General features: G+C 42.8%; 2 protein-coding genes across 3 annotated transcripts in view; both read right to left on the bottom strand.

Moving 5' to 3' along the window:
- Nucleotides 1-288: 288 nt before the first annotated feature.
- Nucleotides 289-14,679, bottom strand: LOC139409222 (solute carrier family 35 member A3a). 2 transcript variants are annotated; one of them, XR_011634383.1, is made up of 8 exons: nucleotides 14,322-14,660; nucleotides 13,524-13,736; nucleotides 13,186-13,340; nucleotides 6,938-7,060; nucleotides 6,676-6,850; nucleotides 6,050-6,168; nucleotides 1,621-2,301; nucleotides 289-1,507 (listed from the first exon to the last, which is right to left on the bottom strand). XR_011634383.1 is itself a non-coding variant. In XM_071154072.1 (8 exons), exons 2-8 carry the CDS (start codon nucleotides 13,711-13,713, stop codon nucleotides 1,417-1,419), a joined length of 987 nt encoding a protein of 328 aa, XP_071010173.1. In that variant the 5' UTR covers nucleotides 13,714-13,736; nucleotides 14,322-14,679; the 3' UTR covers nucleotides 289-1,416. The 2 variants fall into 2 exon arrangements, 1 of the variants encoding a protein (XP_071010173.1); XM_071154072.1 differs by having other exon boundaries at nucleotides 1,621-1,754; nucleotides 14,322-14,679.
- Nucleotides 14,680-15,204: 525 nt separating this feature from the next.
- LOC139409221 (notch receptor 2) overlaps nucleotides 15,205-22,068 on the bottom strand; it is a 59,053-nt gene continuing 52,189 nt past the window's right edge. The window contains exons 29-34 of the mRNA XM_071154071.1: nucleotides 21,332-21,413; nucleotides 21,076-21,229; nucleotides 20,638-20,957; nucleotides 20,365-20,512; nucleotides 18,915-19,012; nucleotides 15,205-18,750 (exon numbers count right to left, since the gene is read on the bottom strand). Coding sequence (XP_071010172.1) covers nucleotides 17,362-18,750; nucleotides 18,915-19,012; nucleotides 20,365-20,512; nucleotides 20,638-20,957; nucleotides 21,076-21,229; nucleotides 21,332-21,413 — 2,191 coding nt within the window. The 3' untranslated portion in view covers nucleotides 15,205-17,361. The remainder of the gene's footprint in view (nucleotides 18,751-18,914; nucleotides 19,013-20,364; nucleotides 20,513-20,637; nucleotides 20,958-21,075; nucleotides 21,230-21,331; nucleotides 21,414-22,068) is intronic.

The raw sequence follows: 22,068 nt of genomic DNA, 5'->3' as shown, positions 1-22,068 counted from the left end.
GAAGGTAAAACATGTTTGCGTGTTATAAGAACGTCTTTGAATTAATCTGCAAGTGTAATAGTTGTTCCCCTCAGTCCCACATTGCCAGTGTACACACAGCTGCTGCGTATTCATGTTTCGGTGTTGACAGAGGGTCAGTGGAATCAGTTCATCCTCTGAGCTATAGGTCTCATGCACAATATGCACTCAGAAGATGTATTACTGTCAGATATAATAGGGAGCATGTGTGACTGTGTTTGCATCTCTTGGATCAGAGCACTTGTAGAATTTCTAAATGACACACTCGTCTTTGATGTAGGAAACATTTTCTTTATGGACGTGCGTTCCTCATGATTGGTAAACACAGTAACAAAGTCATCCTTACCCACTTCCCCAAATAACAAATCAAGTGACAAAGAGAGGAAAAGTACAAGGGTCGTTTCACCAATTGGGTGCCTTTTGAGTAGTGTAACTTGGGAAAAAAAGTGTTTGATTTCACGTAATTTAACACTGTCAAAGACCACATGTTCAACTTCATAAAAACAAATTTTCCCATCTCAAAAAAATACTATAGTAAAGGCCAATTAAAGTAACAGGGTTGACGATTTAATCTCAAAAGAAGCCATAAATCCCCTTGTGACATAAAATGGCCAAAAAGAGTAAAACCAGATTTTTTTACACTATGGTTTGACAATTAGATGTTCAGTGTTTCTTTACATTTAAAATGAGAATGAAGTTCAGGTAACAGGGTTGACCTTAAAATGAGGGAAAAATGTGAATTAATAACTAATCACATTAAATAAATAATCATCTTTAGAAATACAGTATATACACAAAAGGGCACTTCAATTAATATAACAGACTTTTAAAAATGTAATATTGGTGCACCATGTTTACTTAAAATATCAAAGGGGCACAAAAGGCACACATTTTGTGGAACGACCCACAAACAGTCTCTACAGCAGTGAGACAGCAACATAGTTCATCAGTATGTCATCAGTATGTCTGTGGAGTCCAATACATCTGGACTATTGTCACAAGTCATGTGTGAACATTATGGTGTCTTTGTTTACCTATCATCTTCATGATTTAGCTGATGACAGTAACATTAAGACAGGGGAACCACCCCAACTAGTTTTGGCCCAGTGCGGTAAGCTGGCTGACCAGTACACTGCTCAGCTTGGTCATGACTCATGGGTCTATTTCTCATGGGTGTATTTCTCTGTAGTGGTAACCATGATGAGGAACAGCCTTGTCTGGCTACTTCCTGGTCACATTTCATAGTTGATGCACTTCATGGTGTCAGAGGCCCATCTCAATGCCACTAGTCTAGTGTCCTTCACTCCACTTCTCTCTTCCTCTCCACTTTCTTCTTCTCATATCTTCTTTTACCTGATCTCTCTTTCGGACCTCCTTTTCCCCCCTCTGCGATGTCCCCTAGGCACGACTGGGGTTGGGGGAGGGCTTGCCCTCGTAGCCATACAGGAAGGTGGCCGTGATGACCAGCACTGCACCCATGAAGAACACACTGGAGAGGACACAAGACAAGACACAGCATTACACGTGTCAGAGACAAACGACATTCAATTAGGTAATTAAAATAACCCAGCTCAAGAGAGAATGTGTGTGTTGCGTGAGAACCTAGTTGGGTCGAAGTCCTGCAGCCAGAAGTAGGATATGAGTGTTGACAGAATGATGGAGAGTGATGTAGCGAAACCCTTCAGGATGTTGTCTGCATACTTGATGACAGCTGCTATAACCAGCCCTCCTAGTGCCTAGAGAAACACACCAGATATGGACTGGATGAGCAGTGGGCAAAGGGACACTATAATACTACAAAGCTCACACAATTGGAACGAGATCAAGCAATAGCACCTTAGTCAATAGGCATGGCAATATTCATTCAACATGATTAACAGTGCAAGATTTTTCCATTAAAACTGTACAGTCGTGGCCAAAAGTTTTGAGAATGACAAATATTAATTTTCAAAGTCTGCTGCCTCAGTTTGTATGATGGCAATTTGCATATACTCAGAATGTTATGAAGAGTGATCAGATGAATTGCAATTAATTGCAAAGTCCCTCTTTGCCATGCAAATGAACTGAATCCCCCAAAAATATTTCCACTGCATTTCAGCCCTGCCACAAAAGGACCAGCTGACATCATGTCAGTGATTCTCCCGTTAACACAGGTGTGAGTGTTGACGAGGACAAAGCTGGAGATCACTCTGTCACGCTGATTGAGGTCGAATAACAGACTGGAAGATTCAAAAGGAGTGTGGTTCTTGGAATCATTGTTCTTCCTCTGTCAGCCATGGTTATCTGCAAGGAAACACGTGCCGTCATCATTGCTATGCACAAAAAGGGCTTCACAGGCAAGGATATTGCTGCCAGTAAGATTGCACCCAAATAAACAATTTATCGGATCATAAAGAACTTCAAGGAGAGCTGTTCAATTGTTGTGAAGGCTTCAGGGCGCCCAAGAAAGTCCAGCAAGCGCCAGGACCGTCTCCTAAAGTTGATTCAGCTACGGGATCGAGGCACCACCAGTAGAGAGCTTGCTCAGGAATGGCAACAGGCAGGTGTGAGTGCATCTGCACGCACAGTGAGCAGAGGTCGACCAATTAATCGGAATGGCCGATTAATTAGGGACGATTTCAAGTTTTCATAACAATCTGAAATCTGTATTTTTGGACACCGATTGTGGATGATTTAAAAAAAATATATACCTTTATTTAACTGGGCAAGTAAGTTAAGAACACATTCTTATTTTCAATGACGGCTTAGGAACGGTGGGTTAACTGCCTTTTTCAGGGGCAGAATAGATTTTTACCTTGTCAGCTCGGGGATTCGATCTTGCAACCTTCCGGTTACTAGTCCAACGCTCTAACCACCTGCCTTACATTGCACTCCACAAGAAGCCTGCGTGGCAGGCTGACTACCTGTTACGTGAGTGCAGCAAGAAGCCAAGGTAAATTGCTAGCTGGCATTAAACTTATCTTATGAAAAAACAATCAACCTTAACATAATCACTAGTTAACTACACATGGTTGATGATATTACTATTTATCTAGTGTGTCCTGCGTTGCATATAATCGATGCGGTGCCTGTTCATTTCTTATCGAATCACAGCCTACTTCTCTAAACGGGTGATGATTTAACAAGCGCATTGGCGAAAAAAGCATGTGTATGTATGTAACAGTATAACTTTAGACCGTCCCCTCGCCCATACCCGGGCGCGAACCAGGGACCCTCTGCACACATCGACAACAGTCACCCCACGAAGCATCGTTACCCATCGCTCCACAAAAGCCGCAGCCCTTGAGGAGCAAGGGTAACAACTACTTCAAGGTCTGAGAGCAAGTGACGTCACCGATTGAAACGCTATTTAGCGCGCACCGCTAACTAAGCTAGCCGCTTCACATCCGTTACATGTACCTAACCATAAACATCAATGCCTTTCTTTAAAATCAATACACAAGTATATATTTTTAAACCTGCATATTTAGTTATATGGCCTGTTAACATGACTTTCTTTTAACTAGGGAAATTGTCACTTCTCTTGCGTTCCGTGCAAGCAGTCAGGGTATATGCAGCAGTTTGGGCCGCCTGGCTCATTGTGAACTGTGTGAAGACCATTTATTCCTAACAAAGCCTGTAATTAATTTGCCAGAATTGTACATAATTATGACATAACATTGAAGGTTGTACAATGTAACAGCAATAATTAGACTTAGGGATGCCACCCGTTAGATAAAATATGTAACGGTTCCATATTTCACCGAAATAATAAACGTTTGTTTTCGAAATGATAGTTTCCGGATTTGACCATATTAATGACCTAAGGCTCGTATTTCTGTGTGTTATGTTATAATTAAGTCTACGATTTGATATTTGATCGAGCAGTCTGACTGAGCGGTGGTAGGCAGAAGCAGGCTCGTAAGCATTCATTCAAACAGCACTTGCGTGCGTTTGCCAGCAGCTCTTCGTTATGCTTCAAGCATTGAGCTGTTTATGACTTCAAGCCTATCAACTCCCGAGATTAGGCTGGTGTAATAGCGTTTCAATCGGTGACAGCACTCGCTCAGACCTTGAAGTAGTTGTTCCCCTTGCTCTGCAAGGGGTTAGGGTTTCGATGTGTTCCTGGTTCGAGCCCAGGTAGGGGCGAGGAGAGGGACGGAAGCTATACTGTTACACTGGCAATACTAAAGTGCCTATAAGAACATCCAATAGTCAAAGGTATATGAAATACAAATGGTATAGAGGGAAATAGTCCTATAATTCCTATAATAACTACAACCTAAAACTTCTTACCTGGGAATATTGAAGACTCATGTTAAAAGGAACCACCAGCTTTCATATGTTCTCATGTTCTGAGCAAGGAACTTAAACGTTAGCTTTTCTACATGGCACATATTTCACTTTCACTTTCTTCTCCAACACTTTGTTTTTGCATTATTTAAACCAAATTGAACATGTTTTATTATTTATTTGAGGCTAAATTGATTTTATTGATGTATTATATTAAGTTAAAATAAAAGTGTTCATTCAGTATTGTTGTATTTGTCATTATTACAAATAAATAAATAGTATTTTTTTAAATCGGTATTGGTGTTGAAAAATCATACTCGGTCGACCTCTAACAGTGAGGCGAAGACTTTTGGAGGATGGCCTGGTGTCAAGAAGGGCAGCAAAGAAGCCACTTCTCTCCAGGCTAAACATCAGGGACATACTGATATTCTGCAATAGGTACAGGGATTGGACTGCTGAGGACTGGGGTAAAGTCCCTTTCTCTGATGAATCCCCTTTCTGATTGTTAGGGACATCCGGTAAAAAGCTTGTCCGGAGAAGACAAGGTGAGCGCTACCATCAGTCCTGTGTCCTGCCAACAGTAAAGCATCCTGAGACCATTCATGTGTGGGGTTGCTTCTCAGCCAAGGGAGTGGGCTCACTCACAATTTTGCCTAAGAACACGAATGAATAAAGAATGGTACCAACACATCCTCCGAGAGCAACTTCTCCCAACCATCCAGGAACAGTTTGGTGACGAACAATGCCTTTTCCAGCGTGATGGAGCACCTTACCATAAGGCAAAAGTGATAACTAAGTGGCTCGGGGAACAAACCATCGATATTTTGGGTCCATGGCCAGGAAACTCCCCAGTCCTTAATCCCATTGAGAACTTGTGGTCAATCCTCAAGAGGTGGGGGGACAAACAAAAACCCACAAATTCTGACACAAACTCCAAGCATTGATTATGCAAGAATGGGCTGCCATAAGTCAGGATGTGGCCCAGAAGTTAATTGACAGCCTGCCAGGGCGGATTGTAGAGGTCTTGAAAAAGAAGGGTCAACACTGCAAATATTCACTCTTTGCATCAACTTCATGTAATCGTCAATAAAAGCTTTTGACACTTATGAAATGTTTGTAATTATACTTCAGTATTCCATAGTAACATCTGACACAAATATCTGAAGACACTGAAGCAGCAAACTTTGGAAATTAATATTTGTGTCATTCTCAAAACTTTTGGCCACGACTGGTTCTGACTTTTAAACTTGAAATATCCTTATTCCATGTTACTGAGGGAGAAAGGGGAACGCAGAATGTTTACATTCTGTCAGAACATGTTATTGTTCAGGTATCCTATGGAGAGAAGGGCCACAGTCTGGTACAAGTCAACAGGACAGCCGTGAGTTGGGGAGGAGTGAGGAATTTGGGCCGAGGTCAGGTCAAGCCAGATTAAGTGAGAAAGAACAGGCATCACTAAAGTCCTGTCTAGCAACAGAGATGTATTGGCTGTCCAGATGTGTGAGATGCCTCAGCATAGGAGGACGGTTTAAATACCAGTGCTTGTGTAAATATGTCTTTGTCTTATGCAGCGGTGTGACCCAGTGGGTGAATAAACTTGGTTTGATCTTTACTAGTGGTCTGTGAGTTTTACTCTGTTTATTTAGAATCTAACAACACCATTTCTTCACATTTGTAGCTTGTGAACTAACAGTACATACTGACTACATTTGACCTGCAGCTCACAGGTGAAGTAAAAACAAATAATAGTGAGATGTACCTGCAGAGCCACCACTATCCAGGTGACTGTGTTGTATCCCTGGAACATCCCAGACTCTTGGACCCTCTCCCCATCGTACGCAAACATCCCCATCAGACCAAACACCAGGCCAAACATTCCTACACACAGACAAACAGGTCAGATGATGTGAGTTTGACCTGAATATGAATGATAGGAAAATGGATTTAACGTAACCCTGCCAGCTTTCCCCCAAAACAATAACCTGCAGTGATTGACTGAAAAAAACTGTCTACATCCATAGACATTAATGTTAAAACACTAGTCTCATCCAATGTGTATGAGGATGAATGCAGCATTTTCTCAATGCAGAAACTCTATACAGAAAACTAGCACAAGTTCACACCAGGAAATTAATCACAGGAGAATTAACACACGCTTCACATGTTCGGCTGTAAAAAAATGTAAAAAAAAAACTCAGCAGGAAGACTAATTTGGCACTGAGAGAAAAACGCAGGGTTTCAGTGAGGAGGAAGGAACACTAAGAACTCACTTCAAAGACACAGTACTAGAGCTCTGTCATAAATAATATTTATTTGATAATAACAGAGTAATTCTGGGACAAGTGCCCTTACAACCCTAGTATAGTAGAACCGTTTCATACTGACCCAGTTGGATGTTGCGGACCCAGACACTCTGTTTTGTCTCTTTGAGGATCTTCTCAAAGTAAACGCCAGCAAAGCCACTGGAGAAGCAGGCCACCAGCACCGCCGCCACGCCAACAAACTGGGACCCCGCAGACAGCTGCTCCTTCTCAGGGGTCCCAGGGGACTCAGAGGGCCACTAGACATTGGACACACACAAACATACAAACATACTGGAGTGTGTAAAATGCAGGTGGATTGTAAAGGAGTTAAGAGTAGAGTTTACCTGCACAAGTGCAACCCCAGCCATGAGGATGAGCAGGGAGAGCCACTGGTACACACCCAGTCTCCGGCCCAGCATAGACACTGAGAAGAGAGCTGTGGTAAGGATCTTCAGCTGGTAGGTCACCTGGTGGAGACAGACAAGGGGAAAACAGGGGACACCATTTTGAAACCATAAAAAAATATACTACTCCAGACACTAATACAGTGCCTTCAGAAAGTATTCAAACCCCTCAACGTTTTCCACATTGTGTTGTGTTACAGCCTGAACTTACTATTTGTCACTGGCCTACACACAATACCCCATAATGTCAAACAGGAATGTTTTCTTGAAATTGTAACAAATTAATTAAAAATTAAAGGCTGAAAGGAGTCAATAAGTATTCAAAAACACTTGTTATGAGGAAGCCTAAATTAGTTCAGGAGTAAAGATTTGCTTAACAAGTCACATAAGAAGTTGGATGGAGTCACTGTGTGCAATAGTGTTTAACATGATGTTGAATGACTCTGTTTCCCCACACATAGACAATTATCTGTAAGGTTTCAAACACAGATTCAACCAAAAAGACCAGGTAGGTTTTCCAATACCTCGCAATGAAGGGCACCTATTGGTAGACTGGTAAAAAATAAAATAAAAAGCAGACATTGAATATCCCTTTGAGCATGGTGAAGTTATTAATTACACATTGGATGGTGTATCAATACACCCAGTCATTACAAGCATACAGGCATCCTTCCTAACTCAGTTTCCAGAGAGGAAGGAAACTCAGGGATTTCACCAGGAGGCCAATGATGACTTTACAACTGTTACAGTTTAATGGCTGTGATAGGAGAAAACTGAGGATGGATCAACAACCTTGCAGTTATTCCACAATTCTAATCTAAATGACAGTGAAAATAAGAAACTCTATACAGAATAAAAATATTCCAAAACATGCATCCTGTTTTCAATAAGGCATTAAAGTAAAACTGCAAAAAATGTGGCAAAAAAATTAACTTTATGTACTGAATACAAAGTGGTATATTTGGGGCAAACCCAACTCTTTATTTTTTCAAGTATGGTGATGGCTTCATCAAGTTACAACCTGGTCTCAGAAGATTTCGTATTATTCTGTCCACGTAAATCCGAGACACTCCATTTAGTATGATATATGTATGGTATGTATTCATTTTTGGATGTCCAGCATCCATTTTGTATGATATGTTACAAATTCCAATTTGTAGTGGCTAATGTTTGCTAGTATTATGTATTGTATTATGTTAAAGGATTAAGGTTAGGGGGAAGGGTTAGCTAAAACGGTTATGGTTAGGGGAAGGGTTAGCTAACAGGGTTATGGTTAGGGGAAGGGTTAGCTAAAAGGGTTATGGTTAGGGGAAGGGTTAGCTAACAGGGTTATGGTTAGGGGAAGGGTTAGCTAAAAGGGTTATGGTTAGGGGAAGGGTTAGCTAACAGGGTTATGGTTAGGGGAAGGGTTAGCTAAAATGGTTCATGTTAGGGGGAAGGGTTAGCTAACATGCTAAGTAGTTGCAAACAATGTTCCCTCTAAAGCAGCACGCAGTAGCCCAGAGACTGCGACGCAGAAGAAATTTCAGCCCACAGAGAGAAGCACGAGACTGAACTTCACTCAACTTTCTAGAGCAGTGGTCACCAACTGGTCGATCACGATCCAGTGGTCGATCTCCAAAGCATTCCTAGTCGATCACCAAACATTTCTGTAAAAAAACAATGATAAAAAGCCTTGTGTTCCTACACCTTTTTATTTAGTCTGGGGATGTTGGCGGTAGGTGCACCCGATTCAGCTGCCCTGCGCGCCAGATAGGCAAATTGTTGCCCTTTTGAACCATTACATGTGTCTGAAGGTACAAACTCTGCCTTCCTGACGTGCCCGGAGAGCAAATCACGTGCACCATAGGCCTTCCGCTGGCCAGTCGGATGGCTCAGATGACAGTGTCTGCAGTAACTAGCAGGCATAAAAGAAAGCTACAGCAAAGTTGATACTGTGAGATTTTCAAACCATTACTAGAGAGACTGTCAACGAATACATCAAAAAGCTACTGTTTTTAAGAGTGAGTTCATGTTTAAGTTCTTACTCAGCACTGTCAACACTTTTATAAAAGTGTTAAATACATCCATAAAATGCACATTCTTCCTATTTCCACTGCGCTACAACAAGCACTGCAGCAGTAATACAGTGCATTCGGAAAGTATTCAGACCCCTTCCCTTTTTCTAAATTTTGTTACGTTACAGCCTTATTCTACAATGGATTAAATAAAAATAAAAAATGTAATCTACACACAATACAGAAAAAAACAGAAATACCTTTCTGAAGTATTCAGAAACTTTGCTAGGAGACTGTAAATTGAGCTCAGGTGCATCCTGTTTCCAATGATCATCCTTGAGATGTTTCTACAACTTGATTGTGATTTGACCTGTGGCAAATGCAACTTATTGGACATGATTTGGAAAGGCCTGTCTCTACAAAGTCCCACAGTTGACAGTGCATGTCAGATCAAAAACCAAGCCATGAGGTCGAAGGAATTGTCCGTAGAGCTCCGAGACAGGATGGTGTCTAGGCACAGGTCTGGGGAAGGGTACCAAAACATTTCTGCAGCATTGAAGGTCCCAAAGAACACAGTGGCCTCCATCATTCTTAAATGGAAGAAGTTTGGAACCACCAAGACTGTTCCTTGTGCTGGCCGCCCGGCCAAATTGAGGAAATCTGGGGAGAAGGGCCTTGGTCAGAGAGATGACCGAGAACCCGATGGTCACTCTGACAGAGCTCCAGAGTTCATTTGTGGAGATGGGAGAACCTTCCTTCCAGGAGAACCTTCCAGGAGAACCTTCCAGGAGGACAAAAATCTCTGCAGCAGTCCACCATTTAGGCCTTTATGGTAGAGTGGCCAGACGGAAGCCACTCCTCAGGAAAAGGCACATGACAGCCCACTTGGAGTTTGCCAAAAGGCACCTAAAGGACTCTCAGACCATGAGAAACAAGATTCTCTGGTCTGATGAAACCAAGATTGAACTCTTTGGCCTGAATGCCAAGCGTCACATCTGAAGGAAACTTTGCACCACCCTACAGTGAAGCATTGTGGTGGCAGCATCATGCTGTGGGATGTTTTTCAGCAGCAGGGACTGGGAGACTAGTCAGGATCGAGGGAATAGGATAGATGAACAGAGCAAAGTACAGGGAGATCCTTGATGAAAACCTGCTCAGGACCTCAAACTGGGGCAAAGGTTCACCTTCCAACAAGACAACGACCCTAAGCACACAGCCAAGACAATGCAAGAGTGCCTTCGGGACAAGTCTGGCTGAGTGGCCCAGCCAGAGCCCAGACTTGAACCCGATCTAACATCTCTGGAGAGACCTGAAAAAAGCTGTGCAGTAACGCTCCCCATCCAACCTGACAGAGGTTGAGAGAATCTGCAGAGAAGAATGGGAGACTCTTCCCAAATACAGGTGTGCCAAGCTTGTAGCGTCATACCCAAGAAGACTCTGGGCTATAATTGCTGCCAAAGGTGCTTCAACAAAGTACTGAGTGAAGGGTCTGAACACTTATGTAAAATGTATATTTCTGTTTTTTATTTTTAATATATTTGCAAAAATGTCTTAAAAAGCTGTTTTTGCTTTGTCATTATTGGGTATTCTGTGTAGATTGATGAGGAAAAATAACAATTTAATCAATTTAAGAATAAGGCTGCAACGTACCAAAATGTGGAAAAAGTCAAGGGGTCTGAATACTTTCCGAATGCACTGTAAATGAGTAGGAAAGTCTATAGGCTTACGTTGTTGTTATTAGCGTCTTTTGGATCTTTTTCAATGTCGAGGAATATTTCCCTTTCTCTGTTCATAGGCGTAACATGAATTTGTGCGATTAATGGACGATTAATTAGGGGTGATTTAAAGTTTTCATAACAATCTGAAATCTGTGTTTTTGGACACCGATTTTGCCGTTTAAATATATATATATATATATTTTTTACACCTTTATTTAATCTTTATTTAACTAGGCAAGTCAGTTAAGAACACATTCTTATTTTCAATGACGGCCTAGGAACAGTGAGTTAACTGCCTCGTTCAGGGACAGAAAGACAGATTTTCACCTTGTCAGCTCCGGGGATCCAATCTTGCAACCTTACAGTTAACTAGTCCAACGCAATAACGACCTGCCTCTTGTTGCACTCCACAAGGAGACTGCCTGTAACGTGAATGCAGTAAGCCAAGGTAAGTTGCTAGCTAGCATTCAACTTATCTTATAAAAAAACAATCAATCAATCATAAGCACCAGTTAACTACACATGGTTGATGATATTACTAGATATTATCTAGCGTGTCATGCGTTGCATATAATCTGACTGAGCATACAAGCATCTAAGTATCTGACTGAGCAGTAGTAGGCAGAAGCAGGCGCGTAAACATTAATTCAAACAGCACTTTCGTGCGTTTTGCCAGCAGCTCTTCGTTGTGTGTCAAGCATTGCGCTGTTTATGACTTCAAGCATATCAACTCCCGAGATGAGGCTGGTGTAACCGAAGTGAAATGGCTGGCTAGTTAGCGAGCGCTAATAGCGTTTCAAACGTCACTCGCTCGCTCTGAGCCTTGGAGTGGTTGTTTCCCTTGCCCTGCATGGGTAACGCTGCTTCGAGGGTGGCTGTTGTCGTTATGTTCCTGGTTCGAGCCCAGGGAGGAGCGAGGAGAGGGACGGAAGCTATACTGTTACACTGGCAATACCAAAGTGCCTATAAGAACATCCAATAGTCAAAGGTTAATGAAATACAAATGGTAGAGAGAAATAGTCCTATAATTCCTATTATAACTACAACCTAAAACGTCTGGGAATATTGAACTCATGTTAAAAGGAACCACCAGCTTTCATATGTTCTCATGTTCTGAGCACGGAACTTAAACATTAGCTTTCTTACATGGCAATTGAACATGTTTCATTATTTATTTTAGGCTAAATTTATTTTATTGATGTATTATATTAAGTTAAAATAAGTGTTCATTCAGTATTGTTGTAATTGTCATTATTACAAAAAAAAGAAAAAAGAAATGTCCGATTAATCGGTATCGGCTTTTTTGGTCCTCCAATAATCGGTATCGGCGTTGAAAAATCATAATCGGTCGACCTCTAATGTCAAGCCCTGCATGTTTCTTTCAAATGTCTCATGGAATGTAGGCCTACATTGAACACCACACATTGGCTGATACTGTAGGCTGAATGATAGAACAGCTATTTCTATGTTAAAATGTTATGAGATGCATTTTTACCATTGCTTTTTATGGTAGGCCAACATTATGATCAAATAGCCACATTAGCATTCTTGGCCACTGTTAAATCTAACTTAAAAGCAGGTACAACCTCTGTGCGCTGGAAGTTGCACAGAATTTTCACAACGTTCAAGTTTGCACTCAGCAGACCTAAAATGTACTCAGTGAGGATTTTTTGGGGAGGGAATTCAAGCAAAGGGCAATCGAAGCTGTAGCTAAAAAGTAGTAAGTAGTTAGAAACTTTTTTAACTAGCTAAATTGCTAAAGTTGTCCGTGATGAGACTTGAACACGCAACCTTTAGTTTGCTAGATGTTCCAAGTCCTTTAGTTTTTGCCTTCAGTTAGTGTCTGTCTTATGTAACCATACCAAATGTAACATATCATACTAATTTGACTGTTCTAGATTTACAATTTCTATGTTATGTGTAGTCTAAGAGACCAGGCTGCATGTTATGGTTGTGCTTGTACTTGGCAAGGATTAGGGAGTTATTTTCAGATAAAAAGAAGTGGGATAGAGCTAAGTACAGGCAAAATACTAGAGGAAAACCTGGTTCAGTCTGTTTTCCAACAGACAATGTGATACAAATTCACCTTTCAGCAGGACAAAAACCTAAAACACAAGAACAAATATACACTGGAGTAGCTTACCAAGACAAGTGTTGACTTAAATCTATGGCAAGACATGATAATGACTGTCTAGTAATGATGAACAACCAACTTGACAGACCTTGAAAAATATTGTACAATCAAGGAGCTCTTAAGAGTCTTACCCAGAAAGAGTCACAGCTATAATCACTGCCAAAGGTGATTCTAACATGTATTGACTCACGGGTGTGAATACTTAAGTAAATTAGGTATTTGTGCATTTAATTTTCAATACATATGCAAAAATTTCTAAAACAGGTTTTCACTTTGTCATTATGGGGCATTGTGTGTAGAGATGGTGAGAAAAAAACACTCCATAACAGGTTGTTCTACCTGGTAGGTGGCAGCATCTAGGTTAGACAGAGCCACATAGAGCAGGTTGTTCTGTAGGGTGTAGATCCCAGAAGGAATGGCCAGCTTCAGGGTCTCTATAGGTTTGTGGGCTATCTCCTGCCTCAGAATACTGCTCAGAGCCCGAACACTGTAGCCTGTGCCATACAGGAGAGAGGTGTAGATAGAGGGAAAGTTAGATAACAAGATATAACTTGCATAACCCTTCCATGTGTCTTCCTAAACCCTTCCATGTGTCTTCCTAAATTTATACATAAACACAAAGTATTATTTTCCTATACTGCAGATGGGAAGTAGGCAGCTCTATCCAGACCACTCACTGTGTTCCTTGAAGACGAGCAGCAAACAGGTAATGATCTTCATGAACTCCGCCACCACCACAGCCGAGGAGGCCAGGTAGCGGTGACCGTCCCCCTGCAGGGTGCGGGAGTAGCGCATGGTCAGCACCAGAGAGGTGGTCTGGAACACCAGCACCCCCAGAGACAGGTACTTCAGCCTGGAGGATGCCATGTTGGGGACTTACGGGAGTCAGTCTGCAGGGAGAGGGGACAGTCTTAAAACATTCAAAGGAAGGACCGATGGGCCAAATGGCTGCAACTCTTCTGCTCCTGTGGTCTGGCACTGGAGTAAGCTTCAGTGGCTGTGAAGAAACATTTGCTCACACTGACACTGTAGCCCGGCAGCCAAGCTGGCCTCCTCCTGCTGGCTAACAAACAACACACAATCCTCTCGTTGTCCACAAGATCAAGGGCACCAGCAAATGCCATACTGACAGTTTCCTTGTCCATCAAAGACGAACTACCTTTCATTTGTAGTGTGAGAGGTGCGTTTGGACCTTCTCATGATTGGAGAATCCCTTTCAATGAGGATTAGACAAAACAAGTCAGGCTACATTGAACAAATGACAGAAAGCTAACCATTCAATTATCAACTTAATACTTCAACTTTTAATTCGGTTTGATTACAGTCAAAGCAAGTGACACATTCCAAGAAAGTTGGGTAGCTAGCTAGCGCAGGTGTCTAATCATTCATCAACAAGGAAGCAGGCAAGATAACGTTACGCTCGAGACACTGACCCAATCTCATACAGTTTGATAGTGCAAGACTAGCAGACCTACCTGGTAGCACTGGAAAGCTAGCTAGGTAATACAAAAGTTGTTGAACTTGAGCTGTAATTCTTCAAGCGAGCGCAATAGCGCTAGCTAATGAGCTCAGCTGTCTGTTAAATAGCTAGCCAGGTAACTTATCCACAGTTCAAGTCCTCGCGTCCATTGACCCAGGCTGGCTAACAGCAACGGATTCTACCATCGCCCCTTCATACCGATGTTGTTGTCCGTAATACCATAATTGTTGTCTGCGTTATGACAGTATATATTCTAAAGTTCCAACGACATAGCTAAGTCAAAAGCATTTCATATTATTTTACTTCCTTGTACGGTATTTTTGCTTCCTCATCTGCTCAGAACACTAAGAACTAACCTCCAGCCCGTTCTCTACTGCCGTCTGCTGGATGGGTGGACCATAGAAATAAAATGTATTATATTTCAATCCGGTGGACAGGTTTCTGCTGCAAACTGTGGTGGCATTGTCTGTGAGTTTTAGAATAATCGGGTCTTTACTATATGTAAGATTTCTGTCCAGGCATCATTCAAGTATGCTCATACTGGCAAGTAAGGTCACATGAAATGTGGTTTGAGGCAACGATGGTTTACATCCTGCGTGTTCCTCCTGGCTCCATTGGTAAAGTTATGGCTTCAATCCCCCCAGAGATCACATACAGTACAGTGAGTGCATACATTTAAACTGTGTAAGCCACTTTGGATAAAATTGTCTGCCAGGCAGCATAATATCAATGCTTTTAATTGATTGCTTTATCACTGAATTTGTTCAGTGTAATACAGAGCACAATTTGTTGTAATTAAACCGTTTTTATTTATTTTCATTTCTTAAAACAATTCCTGTGAATAACCATGAAAGAATGACACATGCACAATAGGCAGATGGATCTGAAAAGTCCGAATTTATTTATGTATATAATATGCACTTGATCATTTGTTTGGTTTATTTCAATTAGATAGATTTTGTTCTTTATAAAACAGGCACCTTCTACATTATACAAACATGAGGGGAAACTACTTCATTCATATAACATATGGTTAACAGAAAAATAAAGAACAATAAACATACAAAAATAGTTTATATACAGCATGTAAAAAATAGCCTTGAATAATGAGGCATTTAAGTGTAAATACCATGCTCCATGAGCTCTGCTGATTTGATCACGTGGATTGATGGTCCAATGAGCCAAAAGGCCTGGACTCAGAGATAGCACATTGGAAGTCATTTGTAGTGGAGGATATTAAGTGCCAGAGATGGGGAATGGGAAATGACTTTGGTTTGTGGTTTGCTTATCACAAAACAATATACCTTACAACAGACTTATAATGGTTGACTGCAAATCACCTTGTCAGGTGTGAGTGTGTGTATTTGGGTCTTGCTCTGTCAAAATACATGAATCTAGAATACATTGTGACAATAATCTACTTTGATTAGACAATACGTCCAAATGCAACATTTCCAATCAACACTTTAAACTGTGAACAATGTTGTGGATATACAATGATTTGCAATTCGTTTTTGGCTAACAAGTAAATTTGGTCTTGGAGACATTGATGTACCATTTAACGGTGCAATATAGAAACAATCAATGATTGTCTGTAGTCACAGAGTGGTCACATAAGGCTGTGCTCATATGAGAAACATTACGAAAACACAAATATTCATTACAAAACAAAGATCTTAAACATATTCAGACTTGGCTTATGAATCACAAAACAATTAAAGAAGGTGCACCAATACACTGATTGTAATTGAGCAAAAAGGCGATTAAATGATTTTGGGGAAAAAGCAACTGCCATATCAAACAAAAAAAGTACAACTTCAGAACCAGTCAAACTGTTGAGAGAAGTGATAATATACAACAATATTCATGTAAAATAGAATAGTAAAAACAGCTGTAAAAGTAACAGGTATCATAGTCAAACCTTGTTCTTTAACAGTGGGGACTTACTAAGGGGGTTGGCTTGGTGGTGTAAAGCATATTCATCGTATTGCACACACCATAGTGAAACCCCTATGGTGAAAGACCATCTATAGAGAGAGACATAGTGCAACATCCAATTATGCCCTTCTCTTTCATCTGGTATTTCATCAGTCACCATATATTATTTTTGTATCCATAAACGTACCATAAATGTTAAACTCTTCAGTAACACAGATTCTCTTGACACAGAAACACCACAGCCACAACTTACTAACATCCCTCCCAGGGTGTGAGGGAGTACAGAGGCTACACTGTAACAGAAGCGAGAATGAAAAAGAATACAGTGACTTATATGACAACTATTTACACCACAGTTTAGCTTAGAACCAAACATTGAAGAGATGTATCTATATGTTTTTAGGTTGTGTGTATCTTGCTAACCACACAACGACAGCCCCTCAAAATAGCCTCACCACATCCTACTAAGAAACATTCCAGAATACAAAGCCTACGTTTTTGCTTAAAGAACACAACTTAACATAAGTGAACGGACTCATTTAAAAAGTAGAGTTAATTTTCAACAAAACATTAGTATGTCATTGGCAGGTCTACATAAAACAAAGTGAATAAAAACGATAAAATGTTAAATGAGCAAATATGTCCTTCAAAAATGTCAAAAATAAGGCTCAGCCAAAAGAAACGTCCCAAAAGGGATGACAAAAAGAAGCCGATTAAGCCAAATGAAGAATATCCAATGTTGATTCTGTCTTGGTGCCTTCTTGAACAGTCCATTTTCCTTACATGACATGATCAATGTTTGGCTCTGGTTCCTTGTTTGATTTCTGATGATCAGTCACTTTCAAACTGTCCAAGGTACTCAAACAGTTTTTGGTTTTAGTTAGCAATGCTCAAACCAGACTATACACTCTATCTTTAAGTGCAAAACGTAAGAAAAGCATGTAACAATGAAGTGTAAAAGTGATTACTGTAACCAGAGAGACGATAAGACAAAAACAAATTATGAAAGAAGTGACGGATAAGAGTTTAAGTGTTGTAGTTTAACTACAAAGATCAACAACATTTTTAAGAGTTGAGCGCTTTAAGAGAGTCCTCATCTATACAAACACCTGCATGTTGCCATGCTGAGGCTGCTGGGGGTTCTGTTGCGTCTGCTGGGACTGTGGCTGCTCCGGAATATGTGTGTGGCGGGGAGGCGGCAGTGCATGAGGGTTCCCCAGGGGGGTGGGGCTGGTGGTGACGTCAGACCAGTCTGAGTTGGAGTGGGGGGAAGAAGAGGACCAGGGGTCAGGGGACTCGGGGGAGGGGGTGAGGTACGGGTGCTCACTGGGCGGGTGAGCCGGGTGCCCCGGGGTGGTGCCCTCCGAGCCAGCGGTGGCGTAGCTGTGCTGAGAGGGAGGGGTGGGGTACTTATCCACAGGGCTCTGGATAGCCTGATATGGAGGGAGCTGCTGGTGGGACTGGCCGTCATGCACCATGCCGTGGCTGTGGGCCAGGCCGTGAGAGTGGGGAAGGCTGTGGGACAGGCTGTGCTGGAGGCCCACGCCGGGCATCTGGTACATCATGCCCTGGGTGCAGTGCAGGTGAGTAGGGCCCTGCTGAGAGCAGGGCTGGCCCTGGTTTTGCCCCTGTGACTGCACCTGCCCAGGCTGGGGCTGCTTCAGCAGGGACTGCCCACCCCCCGGTGCCATCATCTGGAAGGTAACGATGGGAGGCAGCTGCTCTCGGCTCATGGTGACATTCATGGGGGTGAGCAGGCCTTGGCCGTGGTGCTGGGAAATACCAGAATGGCCGTTACCCATCTGCTGGGGAAGGAGGCTGAACATGTGGCCGCCGTATCCATGCTTCAAACCCAGCCAGCTCTGCTGTTGGCCCAGCATGTGGCTGACGGGAGGCAGCAGGGGCCTAGAGGAGGGGCTGCTCAGGAGAGGAGGAGAGTTGGCCGTGTTGGATGCCACGGCAGCATCTCCTGTGTATGAGTGTGGAGACTCCAGGGAGTCCACAGGAGACATGGTGACTGAGCTCTCTGACAGCCCTCCTGCAGCTTTAGTGCCGTTGCCACTGGCTCCTCCAACAGCTCCCACTGCAGGCCCTTCTCCTCCTGTTGGCTTCTTCCTCCGCTTAGCCTTCATGTCTTTCAGCTCTTTGGCTGTACCTCCGCCAGGACCTCCAACCTTCACCCCGCCCCGCCTGCTCTTCTTGCCCTGGGGCCCAGGCCGCATGCCCATGTAGCCCGCTCCGTTGCCCCCACAGACCAGGGAGTGTCCCACTCCCCCGCCCATGTGGTTGGGGCCGTTGTGAGGGCTGTGGACCAGGTTGTACTGATCGAGCAGACGAACAATGTCATGGTGCATGCGCTCCTGCGCGGTGTCACGGGGCAGCCGGTCCAGGTGGTCTGTGATGTCCCTATTAGAGTAGTGGTCTAGCAGAACCTGGGCCGCCTCAAAACTACCCTCCCTGGCTGCCAGGAACAATGGGGTCTCCTCCTGGAGGAACATAACAGGCAAAACAACCCATGAAGACATGTAAATGTACAGAGCTAATAAAAAATGATACTAAAGTGATAGAATATGGGGCAAAGCTTGACATAAAAGCTACGTTTGAGGTAGGAAAACTCGTGTAAAACAAGACGGGGATGTGAAATACAAACCTTGTTGTCCTGCATGTCTCTGTTGGCTCCATTCTTCAGCAGCACTAGGGTGGCCTCCACATTGTTCACAGCAGCTGCCCAGTGCAGAGCAGACTTACCTGAAAGAGAAAGATTGAGAGAGAGAGAGAGAGAGAGAGAGAGAAGAATACTGGTCAGTGAGACAAATATGCAAATTGCTCTGTTATGGTTCTCGAGCAATAGCATGAAGGAAATGCAAATGACAAAACCGCAACGCAAACTAAAGACCCAGCTTTAATCGTACTATAATGGTAATTGGACTCCATTCCTATTTGTTTCCCTATTTCTTGCTCTGTATGGCAGCACTCAGTGAGAAAATGGCTGAAACAATATTTCCTATGTACAGTATTACTGAACAGTTAGTCTCAGTTTAGGACAAGTCTCTCATCCCAATGTGATTAACTGTATAAAATAATGTAAAAACATACAGGGGTCTTTCCAACCTTTTCTAGCATGAGAGCAACATTTTTTTAAAGCTTTCAATTTGGCACATTCTTCTCTTCTCCCCTACAACTCTTCCCCAGGTCCTTAGTATACAATAGAAAGTAGTGCACTGTTTTCTGCCAATATACCTGGTAAAATAATGGTTCATAAACAACTCTAAGTGGGCCCTATAAAATCTGTTATTTTTCCCCCCCAAATGCAGTTTCATATTTTCCCAAATTATGTTCTCAGTTTTATTTTTCCTGGTTTGAGATTTAGTTAGTTTTTCACTCAAAATTACTATTGTTCATAGAGAAACAATGAAATAGGATGTTCTGAGTCCATGTCAATGCTTAAATCACACCGGAAGACACATTTTTGGGGTCTGGAAGAAAACTAACACATTTACATTTTTTTGTTTATTTCCCCTTTAATTGCGCATCTAATGAGTGAGGAATGTTCCATCGAATGTGCTGGGCTAGCGATGGTTCTGTACTGCTGACGCTAATTTCATGGCAAAGTTAGCAAATAACAATAGATACAAAATATATACTTAAGCCTGGTAAGCCTACTTTGCAGCTAACTTTTAATTGAGGAGGATTTGGGGAAAGTATTTTTCGGTCAACCTACAAGACAGTTGTCACATCAACTGGCACACATGGAGTGATAGACAAAAGCACATAACACACAGACAGACTGGGGAAATATTGCTGGAAATTAATTGGCAGATATTGTGTTAGATTTGGCTATTTAAGCCAATAGTGGCTAACCAGGGGTGTGATAATGTCAGTGTTGCATAGATTAGATAGTAGCTGGGACCTTGGGGTGTCTGATACTTGTGAGATTTGTTAATGATACTTTGAGGTGGAGCACGTGAAAAATTCCATGTACTTTCAGATTTCTTTCCCAAGCTACTCATAGGTGGGCTGCGAGCTACTGGTAGCTCACAATCAACCTGTTGGAGACCCTTGATATACAATTTACATGTAAAAACAATGCCAGGGCTCACCGTGGTCGTCGACAGCATTGATGTCCGCGTGGCAGTGGACCAGTTCCTCCACCATGCCCTCCACAGCCAGCCTGGCAGCCAGGATCAGAGGTGTGGTTCCATCGTTCATCCTGGCATCCAACTCGGTGGCCCGGTTACGGATCAGGATCTGAGAAGGGAACAGAGTGTTAACTCAATAAGCTCAATATGATTTTTCAACCTTTGCCCATGTGAGCACAGTACCACCACTAGTTAATTAACTGCTCTAATAAGAGTGTCTTTCAAGCCTCTTACCTGGAACACTCCCTGGGCATCGGCTGCCACAGCAGCGTGGAGAGGTGTGCGACCCATGTTGTCGTGAGCATTGGCATCTGCCCCGGCATCCAGCAGCCTTTTGGCGGCATCGGCCCGGGCGTAGCGAGCAGCCAGGTGGAGTGCCGTCTCCCCGGTGCGATCTGTCTGGGCTATGAGTGTTGCACCCTGGGTGATGAGGTCTGAGATGACGTTGGGTCCCGGCTCATCTCCCCCACTCTCCTCTTCCTCCTCTGCCTGCAGGCCGCAATCAGACGCCCCTCCGTTTCGTAGAGAAGCCAGCATCAGGGGGGTAAAGCCATCTGGAAGATAATTTTTCAATTTGGTTAAGAGTAAAGAATTATACAGTTACACCAAGGGCAATCAGTCAGGTATCCTTATACTTGATTGACAACAATCCTAATCAACCTTAAACTCTACCTGGTCCTTTGACATTGACATCAAGGCAGTCTGCTTCCAGATCAGCCTGTGGTGGAGTGAGAGAGATGTCAGCAGCCTTGTGGTGCTGTAAAGTCCACTCCCGTCGGTCCACTCCTCCATCCACACCCAGTGGCAGCAGGGGCTTGTCCTCAGTCTGGGGGAGAGGAGATGTTTAGATACTAACTAAATACATCATGCTGGTATGCAACTGGTGAGCCTTCTGACCCAAAATGTCTCTCTCCTTTCTCATTCTCACCCTTGATTTCTTGGGCGGAGCCTCCTCTTCCATCCATCTCTGGCCTCCGTCCATCATCCCTCCATCCTGGGTCTTGAAGTTCCTGCAGGGAGGAGAGGAAGAAGAAGACAGGGTATGGATCAGGAGAATGAGGCTCTACATTATGGTACATTGGTCAAACATTTTTCTCAGTTCAGTACCAGTTTGAACATACTAGAGTATGGTACTGTACACTATAGAGGTACACTATTTGTCTTCATTCCCAGTATAGTGCCGAAATGTAATATAAACAAAAGAAGCACAACATGTGAAGTTGCTGGTCCCATGTTTCTTGAGCTGAAATAAAAGTTATGGACATCGAACATGATTGCATTTTATTGATGGCAATTTGAATGCACAGAGAAACCGTGACGAGATCCTGAGGACCATTGTTGTGCCATTCATCCACCGCCATCACCTCATGATTACGCACAGATCTATGTCACAATTCCTGTAAGCTGAAAATGTCACAGTTCTTCCATGGCCTGTGTACTCACCAGAGATGTCACCCAATGTGCATGTTTGGGATGCTCTGGATTGATGTGTACGACAGCGTTTCAGTTCACGCCAATATCCAGCAACTTAGCACAGCCATTGAAAAGGAGTAGGTCAACATTCAATGGGCCACAATCATCAGCCTGATCAACTCTATGTGAAGGAGATGTGTCGCACTACACGAGGCAAATGGTGGTCACAGATACTTACTGGTTTTCTGATCC

The sequence above is a fragment of the Oncorhynchus clarkii genome, chromosome 5, assembly GCF_045791955.1.
Source record: "Oncorhynchus clarkii lewisi isolate Uvic-CL-2024 chromosome 5, UVic_Ocla_1.0, whole genome shotgun sequence".
In the NCBI taxonomy this organism is placed as follows: Eukaryota; Metazoa; Chordata; class Actinopteri; order Salmoniformes; family Salmonidae; genus Oncorhynchus; species Oncorhynchus clarkii.
Note: the sequence above shows the minus strand (reverse complement) of the source record. Positions and strands in the feature narration are given on the sequence as shown.